The sequence below is a fragment of the Dendropsophus ebraccatus genome, chromosome 6 (assembly GCF_027789765.1).
Source record: "Dendropsophus ebraccatus isolate aDenEbr1 chromosome 6, aDenEbr1.pat, whole genome shotgun sequence".
Lineage (NCBI taxonomy): Eukaryota > Metazoa > Chordata > Amphibia > Anura > Hylidae > Dendropsophus > Dendropsophus ebraccatus.
In genome coordinates this window covers 112,511,845-112,522,101 of record NC_091459.1, presented here as the reverse complement: position 1 = coordinate 112,522,101, position 10,257 = coordinate 112,511,845, and the positions used below count along the sequence as shown (strand labels likewise).

Below are 10,257 nucleotides of genomic sequence, written 5' to 3'. Positions count from 1 at the left end.
TTATGCTGCACAGCGAAAAGAACCCTTCAACTTGAGCCAATTCTCACTATCTGTCTCTCTAGTGCTGATATCACTCGGTGAGAGTAAATTTCTTAGGGTTTGGCCTCTCCGCGCTACATACCTGACCCTAGCATTCAGGACCTGTTCACACTTGTTGTCTGCATATAACAACGGAATATATTTATTGATAATATTACGAATTTCACTAAATTGCGGACTATAGCTGGTAGAAAATGTTAGGGGTTTAACTGAAGGGTTAGTGTCTGCTTGGGCATCTGCTGCCCTATCACACAGATGGTACGATCTATCCTTTTGTTCAGCTATACATCTTGCTCTATGTATGATATGAATTTTATTACCCCTAGCCAGGAGTCGCTTCTCCAAATTGTCTGCTTCCTGTAGGTACAGTAGCTATCCTGGCTAGAACAGTTGCGGATGAGACGGATATATTCCCCAGTGGGGAGACTTCTTGTGACATGAGGTGGGTGGCTAGAGGTCATCCAGGTGGCCCATAGGCAAGAGTGGCGGTCTGCTGCCGCTGTTCCTGATGTAGCAGACCATCCCTATGGTTCTATATTTTTTCCCCAACATATTAAAAGACAAGAATCAGCCAATATCGTACTTGTCGCTGGATCATTGCCTTTTAACAGGAGCTATTACACCAATTGATTATCGGCTGTAACAGGGATTAGGCAGACAAAATCTTCTTTGAGTGCTGGCTAGAGGCGTGGACCTTGCGCCCCAGGAGGACGTCTCATCTCTGAGCTGGGCTGTAGCCTGCACCTGTGCGCTGATTAAAGAAACCTGCACTGCATCTCCGAGCTCTTGAATCCATTACCTGCCTTACCCATCGGCATGAATTTACAGTGGCTGCAATTTTCACTCCTAACCATCAGTCATCACAATGTACTGTACCTACAGTGCTGAACCAACCCCTTTAAGGAGTACGATACAAGCTTATCATATAATGGCCAGAGGCCAGAGCAGTGATAGTATAATCCAATTGCTCAGGTATGAAATAACTAAAATATTTGCCAACTTTCCCACCTACTTAGACTATATGTAATATTGTATTGAGAGCCTGCTAGTAATTCCTTACCTTTTGTATTCTATGTAGCCATTTTAATGCAATAAGAACTGCAGTGATTTGTGGTACCTTCCTTGTTACCAATTTTCATACCAGGTCTCCAGGAATTTAAAGTATTTGTAATAATACTTCAGCATAACATTTTAAAATGAGGTCACCTTCAATGTTTTTTCTGAATTTCTATCTTGATTGGGACCTGCGTTTTCCTATTTGTTACATGCTTTGTACTTGACTGACCTTTTCAATAAAAATTCTGTTTTGAGAAAAAAAAAAAAAAAGGTATGAAATAACCTTCTCAGGGTGGGTTCACACTACGGAATTCTCGCAGATAAACTCAGCGGAATTCCGCCAGCTGTACGCACTCATGGACGCGCGCCTTTCCGCCGGCTCCATAGACACCATTCTATGGGCCGGCTGATTCTGCATTCCACCGAAAGAACGGACATGTCAATTCCGCGAGAATTCCGTAGTGTGAGTCAACCCTAGATTGATAAATAGATTTGCTCAGTAATTTCTCGAACCATGAAAGTAGTCTATTGTTCCCCATTGTAAAAAAGAATGTAGGGAGATCCAATGTAGGAAACTAATGCAATAGGAGAAGGAGGGACATTTAAAGGGAAACTTCCCTTTTATGGATATGTAAATAAGCATAAGTGCACTGGGGGTGGTACTACAGCCCTCAGTGCATTGATCAACCTTGCCAGCCTAGTTCTCCTTATGAATATTTATCCTGTGCTCTGCAGTGAAGAGCGGCTTGAGTGATGTCCCTACACAGTGCCCCCTCAATAATTATAAAGAGGCAATGGGCAGGCAGGGCGAAGGAGTGCAATAAGGGCTGGAGCCCTGCCCCCAGTGTACTGAGCCTTCTATTTTACATATTAATAAGAATGCGAAGTTAATGACAACTTTGCAGGGAATAAATGTAAGAAAATAACCTTTATTCTCAGCATCCCTGGCCCTATGAAAACAGAATTTTCCTTTAGATAATGCATTACAGGGACATGCAAAATTCACACTGAGGGGCACTGAATGTCGAAAACTTGGAAAACAAAAAGTCGGTACTTTACTTTTTCCAATTTTACTCATGGTGTAAAGGAGATTATAGATTGGAATGAGAGAGACTCAGTGAAGTGAAATTAAAGTACATTACTTAACAAATGGTAAAATTAGGTACTGGGTAAATAGTAGTGAGGTAGTGAGGCAGTCTATATGAAAACTGTTGTTCCCAGGTACAGTAAAGAAGCAATATAAAAATAGGTTCAGGACTAATGCAAATAGACCCCCTCCCCAACACAAAAAAAGAATAAAATAAAAAATGGGACAACGCCCTGAAATGGTGTGTCCATAAATGTACAAGGAGAGGATGTCACTGGTTAAGGCAGCCACTTATATACAGTAAGTTTAGTGAAGAACTATATTGTAGATCATCACAGGTAACGTATGAAGTTAAAAGCAATCTCTGATAGGTGGTATTATGAGAATACAGTGGTATAGTGAAACATTTTTATGGGATTAAAAACATTAAAGACGGAGCTCTTGGTATATCTTTTCACCAACACCAAAATTGAAGTGCTGTTCCCTACGGCCTCTCACAATAAATAAAAAAGTTTGAACAAAAAAGTCTAAGGGCCCTATTACACTGGCCGATGTTTAGGTGCATGTGAGCGCCGACCTGTCAGGTCAGTGCTAGCTTCCTCCTCGTTCCCCACTCACTGACGGTGCTATTACACGCCCCAAGAGCGAGTAGAGAGGAGCGAAGGGACCATGGGGAGCTGCAAAGGGGCAGCCCGGATGACCTTTAGGCTTCCCTATCGCTATCGTTTTATTTTTTTCAAAATGTTGAAAGACAAGGATCAGCTGACATTGTGCATGTCAAATGATCGTTACTTTTCAGCAGGAGCTATTACAAGAATTGATTATTGGCCGTAATGGGGATTAGGCAAACAAAATATTTTTTGAGTGCTGGCAAGTCACATCCCCCCTCTATACGACATAAAGGACACCAGAAAAATGCTTGCACACAATGACACTTAACAATGATGGGTACAAAAATGCATGTTAAAAATAAGACTGTGTAAAAGATTGTTAAAAACAGGCATGGCTAATCTTAAACCAACTAAATGCAAATCTTTGATGAAAGAGTGAGGGACACAACTCATTCTAGCATCTATTGTTGGATTAATGACACATACAGAAGACCTTAAAAAAAGACATGCCAAAGTATTTTAAAACTACAAGTTCATAGGTTCTTTTTTTCTGTTTAGTAATAACAAGAAAATTTCTGTCAATCAACAGTTCTAAGTAAGGAGGTAGCGATCTTATAAATACTGTATGGTGTAGGTTATGTTTCCATTGCTGTTGGATTACATTCTCGTAAGTACTATACATTTAGATGGTTGAATAGATGTAAACCAAAAACACTTAATTCAATGTTACTAGTTTATTTATTTTAACCTGAATATATATATATATATATATATATATATATATATATATATATATTTTTTTTTTTTTTTTTTTTTTTTTTTACTGTATTTGTACCACACTAGGCACTGCAAATGATGAATGGTTCCACAAAATCTGAGCCCTGTTGTATGCCCAAACAGCTGTTTATGACCACAAAAGTGTTGGTGTCAGTTTACATTATATGCTGTTTTGATGCTTTTACTTATTCAAAGAATCTTTTTAAAGAAATAGTGCTGTGAGCAGAAAGTGATTTGATCTAGAATCACAGCTATTCTGATTTATGAAGTCTGAAGTCTTCCGGTTGTGTTCCTCATTGCATTTTCTAGCTATGGTTTTTGCTGCAATTGTCCCAAATCATTGTAAAAAAGGACGCATTTTGGGGCGATGGATACCTTTTCACAGCAATGTAAGTTTTTATATGTATGAGATGTAATATATATGTAGTATTTACAGTATCTCAAATAATCTTATGCTAATATATCACTTCTCTTCCCCTTTAGTGTAACTGGACATTACAACTATGTTGAAACAAATAAAAATTTTTGGTGCTTTGCTATTAATAGCAATTATAGGTTTTCTAACCAGATCATCGCTCAAACAGAGCAATGGAACCATCATTGATTATCTGATTTCCAAAAAGCTAATCTTTAACAGTTCATTAAATGAAAATGAACTGAATGAACCAACTTCCACAATAACCCCCAGTGCTGTCCTGGAGAAAGGAAATGGTATCTTATTCGTGGAAACCATGGGCAAAATGAATCAGTCATCCTTAGTTTTGTGCTCAATAGAATCAGCAGCTCGAATGTATCCGGACAGACCTGTGGTCTACTTCATGAAAGGACTAAATGACATCATCACTGTGAAGGATGAGAGGAAAGCCCAGGAATACTTTCTGACCCTCTCATCTTATAAGAATATCTACTTTTTCCCATTGAATTTTGAGAAATTATTCGCTGACACACCACTTCTACCTTGGTATCAGAAGGTAAGTAATGGGAACAGACTATGGCTATGTTCACACAACGTCAAAAATAGAGAAAAGGCGGCCGCTTTTGCAATTTAAAATGTCCGTTTTTGCCACAATTTAATTGACTGCATTGGCGATGCAGACGGACATCCTATGTACACAATGTATTGAATGACTTACTTTATTGACGCAGACGTCAAAAGAATGTTAATGTTCATTATTCTTGGATGTCTTTTGCAAACAGCGGACGGTTTTTATTAATTGTTCACACACAGGGTTTTTTTTCACTGTTCTTTCTCTGTTTTTACTATTTAATTCAATTGATTTTTCAAGTAAACCACACCCAAAGGGAAATTATTAACCCAAAACTAGAATAATGTACAAACAGCCGTTATTGTACTAAGGGAAGGCCAGACAGCTAAACGACGTCCGTTATTTTAGACTCTAGCCTTTAGTATAAGGCTATAGTTACATGCTTAGGATTCTGTGCTGTTTATCTGCTAATATTCTGTTGGCAATGCCCATGATTGGGGTATTTTACACTCAATTCATAAGCTCAGAAAGAAATCTATGGTTTAAAGCTGTGGATTAGCCCAATTTAGCTTATTTATCTACAAAGTCAGATTCATACTATATCAACATATCACAATAGATAAAAACTTCAGCCACTCTTTTTATTATCTTTAATAGGATCTTGTGAGATTATATGAGAAAATATGTCTGTTTCAAAATACATACAACACTGCTTGTATACATTTACCCTGTGTGGTATTCTAGCTTAATGCTACCCGGGTGAATGAACCTCTGATGATATAAAAAATGCAAACCCTGAATGAAAGACGACATGATTTTTAGAGATGAGCGAGTAGTAAAATATTCGAAAGCTTGAAATTTGATTCAAATAGACCTCAACAATTCAATCCAATATCGAAACCCATTAAAGTCAATGGGAAAAAAAATGCTTGTTTCTTGGAAACCTAAATTCGACCTCTTGGAGGTCACCAAGTCTATAATGACACCTTTAGAAAATGATGCCAACCGCTCGGGAATGCAACTGGGGAAGCAGTATATAACCTATCACAGGGAGTGGTATTATCGGTCCCAGCAGTAATACAGCTTCCTGTAATAGTTCATATTCAATTAAAACAGCAAATTTTTGTTTTCATTTTGCTATTTTTGTTAGCAATAGCAAAACTGAAAAGAAAAAAAAAGTTGTTTCAATTTAATAAACAGTTAAAATGTATATTAAATTTAAACAGATGAAATGTATGTTTCATCGAAAAAGCATTTTTTCGTTTCAGTTTTGCTATCGTAAATTAAAAATATCAATATAAGAACGAAAATTAGCTATATTAATTAAATATTAACTATTACAGGGAGCGGGATTAATGTTGGAATACTGCTAATACTGCTCAATAGCAATCTCTGTAACAATTTATATTTAATTAAACTGACAAATTTTCGTTTCAATATTTATATTTTTCGGTTAAAATAGAAAAATTGAAATGAAAAAATGCTGTTTCAATTTAATATACAGTTAGGTAGCTTCACACACACCGAATTGCAGTGGATTTCCTGCTGCGGATCCGCCGCAGATTTGATCTAAACAACTGAACACAGCATCAAATCTGCACCATCAAATCTGCTGCGGATCCTGTACGCGTGAATGCACCCTTAATTAATAAATATATTAATTTTTGCTGTATATTTCATTGAGACAGCATTTTTTCTTTTCAATTTTGCTATTGTAAATGAAAAATATCAATAATAGAACAAAAATTAGCTATTTTAATTAAATATTAACTGTTACAGGGAGCGGTATTAATGTCGGGACAAACTTTTGCTGTTTTATATAAATACACAGTTAATTGATTTCCTGATATAATGGAATAGACAGGAAGGGGATCCCATACAAATTTGACTTGAACAATGTGTCCTTTTTTGATGGCAGATTTCCTTTAATATTACACATTATAGAAGCAGTGTGTACAGCTGAGTGTAAGTGCAGGCACATTAAAGCAGGAATGGAAAGGATGGGAAACACAAGGGCTGACAGAGACTGCATGAAGGAATGAGCAGGGCATATGTGGGCACTGTATAGCAGCACTCTCGGTCTGGGGAGAGGGTTTACAGTTATGAAGAGATTACCTCCACAGTCCTGGCCCCTGATGCAGGCCCCAGCCTGAAGCGGATCTGCTCTGATTTGGAAGGTGAGGGAGACAGTGCTGCAGACCATACCCCCCCCCCCTCCCAGCCAGTACTGTCAGCAATTTAGAAAAACTGTGAGATTCTTACAAAGCGCCCTCAATCCAAGTTACTCTTAAACCAAGATAACACTGTAAGGCTATGTTCATACAACGTCAAAAATAAAGAAAAGGGGGCCAATTTTGATTTAAAAAAAAATTTAAATAATAAAAAAGTCAGTATTTGCCGCAATTCAACTGACTGCAATGGCAATGCACTGATGTCAATGGGAAGACGGACGTCTAATGCGCACAATGCATTGAATAACAGACGCTTTTACTGTGGACGTCAAAATAATGAACATGATCATTATTTTCCGACATCTTTTGCAAACATTTTTTTAATAGTTTTGCAAAAATTTTTTTTTGCGGACATTTTTTTAATAGTTGTTCACACACAATTTTTCTTTTGTCACGATTCACAGTTTTTACTATTAAATTCAAAGGGATTTTTCAATTAAGTCACATCCAAAGGCCAATAACCCCAAACTTGAATACTGTACAAACACCAGTCATTGCACTACGGGGAGGCAAGGCTGCTAAAAGACGTCAGATAATTTAAACTCAAAATGACGGACGTAATTTTGAATGGAGCTGAAAAAACGTTGTGTGAACATAGCCTAAGTGTGTTTTTGTTCCTGGTAAACCCTTTAGGCTTTGTTCCCACTATGGGATTGAATCTGGAAATTGATAATGCCAACTGCAAATAATGCTCATGATCATTATTTGCATCTGTCATTATCATTATATGGCTGCCCTTCCCTGATAAATGATGGCACATTGGTTGTAATGCACAGTAGGAATATGTAGTCTACTTGGTCTGTATAGTCTGTATGAAATGTGCCTTATTTGTATAAGTATCATTAAACCTGTAATGAGAAAGAGAGAGACAGGGGGCGCTTCCTCGTGTGATAAAAGATGACCAGGTAAGTGGTAGCAGGGTTTTGCAGGGATCCACTCACCTGGATAGGTTGTGCAAAATTTAGGCACAACTCTATATGCAGCATAGAAGGGTGTACTCCGCAGCTGTACTGGGTAGGGATGGTCCGAACCTGCCGAGGTTCGGGTTCGTACGAACCTGAACTCTCGGCAATGATTCCCGCTGTCTTCCATTTCAGTGGAGAGGGTGGATACAGCCGGAGGACTGCCTGGAAAACTGGGATACAGCCTATGGCTATGGCTGTATCCCAGTTTTCCAGGCGGTCCTCCGGCTGTATCTACCCGCTGCACGGAGCGGGCAGACAGCGGGAATCATTGCCGAGAGTTCAGGTTCGTACGAACCCGAACCTCGGCAGGTTCGGCCCATCCCTAGTACTGGGGTACGTCACCACCAATGGTGGGAGAAGCAAATGCAGATGTGTAATCAGCCAATTACAGGACCAAGAGTCGAAAACACACCAGGTATAATAAGCGCAGGAGTATTCAGATTTGCACACGGCGGTGCAACCAGGGATTATCCAGAGGTAGATGGCATAGTAAACATATAGGGGGAGATTTATCAAACATGGTGTAAAGTGAAATTGGCTCAGTTGCCCCTAGCAACCAAGTACAGCTGTCTTGTGTGTACATGAGTAGCACTATATCTTGTTAATCATGTACAAGACATTTTTTCATCAAATGTCTGCTTCCTACTAGAGATGAGTGAATCTGCCGAAGTTCGGGTTTGTCTGAGCCTGAACTATCGGCTTCTGATTGCCGCTGTCTGCAGCCTTCGTGAACAGGGGTGGATACAGCCTTACGGACCGCCTGGAAAACTGGGATACAGACATTGGCATAGGCTGTATCCCAGTTTTTCAGGCGGTCCGTAAGGCTGTATCCACCTTGTTCACAGAGGCTGCAGACAGCGGCAATCAGAAGCTGATAGTTTAGGTTCAGACGAACCCGAACTTCGGCAGATTCGCTCATCTCTACTTCTATCTTCCTCCTTCATCCTCTCCTTCTATAGACTTGTAATCTGATCTCTAAGCTATGAGCTACAAGTTGTAACCAGTAAAAATAAAGTCATTACTAAGCTTATTTTGAGAGTGGATAACTGTTTGGCCAGAAACGGGAAAAAAAAGGTAGATAACAGGAAAATAAAGTAATTTTGTCTGATAAGATACATTACACAATTTCTTATATTTTCCTATGCTATTGATCAATGTAATGTTTACTAAAGCAACAATGCCCATCTAATGGAAATGCATAATATGTATGTGTAATGCAATTACTCTTTCATCTTTGTATTATTTTTAAGGTGGACCCAAACAAAGAAAGATACTGGGTTCATGTTAAATCAGACGCCTGCAGATTTGCACTGATATGGAAGTATGGAGGCATTTACATGGATACTGATGTTATTTCCATTCGACAAATTCCTAAAATTAACTTTCTGGCTGCTGAAGATGACATAACTACCGGCAGTAGTGTTTTTGGTATGTCTCCAAAGTACAAACTGACGTGGGAGTTTCTGGAAAATTTTGTACAGAATTATAAAGGAGATGTATGGGGACAACAGGGACCATTGCTTCTCACACGTATTGTACGCAAGTATTGTGGTCTTCCCCAGTTTAAATCTGTGGATCATATGATGTGTGCAAATATCTCCTACTTCCATCGTGAACGATTTGCTCCGATCCCATGGCCGTCCTGGGGAAAATTTTTTGAAGTGTGGAACAAATTACCAACCTTCGATAACACTTATGCTATTCATTTGTGGAACTTTATGAATACAAAAAAACAAGTAATGGTCCCTAAGTCTAACACATTAATAGAACATCTCTATAAACAATACTGCCCTTCTACTTATGAAGCAATTTTGAACAATAAACCACTATACTAATAACAAGAATTAACGCCAAATTACTCTGAGTATTCTCGAGACATTTGTAAAAATTTGCATAAAAGAAAAAGGTCAAGTTATCTACAATAACTAGTGACATCACTTCTTTTATTTTCCAAAGTCAACTTTGAAAATTAGAACTAAAATCTGATTGGTTACAATGGACAACTCTATTTCATTTATTTTATAAGTTTCTACTTTTGTGTTTATTTACGCTACCTCTCAACAAAATAAAGTATCCCAAAGACCGTACTATATTTTTTGCGCCACTAATTGTACTTTGAAATGACCGGCTGAATTTTTTCATAAAGCACACTGCAAAAGCAGGAAAAAATAAATGTGTGGTAAAATTGAAAAAAAAAACCAAAAAACGCATTTTGTTTATTTGGGGGGTATTTGTTTTAACGCCATTCGACCTGGGGTAAAACTGACTTGTTATATACACTACCGTTCAAAAGTTTGGGGTCACCCAAACAATTTTGTGTCACACTTCACCACCATACATTGTGAAATTAATAGAAAATAGAGTCAAGACATTGACAAGGTTAGAAATAATGATTTGTATTTGAAATAACATTGTTTTTACATCACACTTTGCTTTCGTCAAAGAATCCAACTTTTGCAACAATTCCAGCATTGCACACCTTTGGCATTCTAGCTATTCATTTGT

At 38.2% G+C, this 10,257-nt stretch overlaps 1 protein-coding gene across 1 annotated transcript; it reads left to right on the top strand.

The window, feature by feature from the left end:
- Positions 1-4,073: 4,073 nt before the first annotated feature.
- LOC138795010 (alpha-1,4-N-acetylglucosaminyltransferase-like) lies at positions 4,074-9,587 on the top strand. The gene is made up of 2 exons (XM_069973952.1): positions 4,074-4,541; positions 9,003-9,587. The coding sequence occupies exons 1-2, from the start codon at positions 4,074-4,076 to the stop codon at positions 9,585-9,587; spliced, it is 1,053 nt and encodes a 350-aa protein (XP_069830053.1).
- Positions 9,588-10,257: the final 670 nt, after the last annotated feature.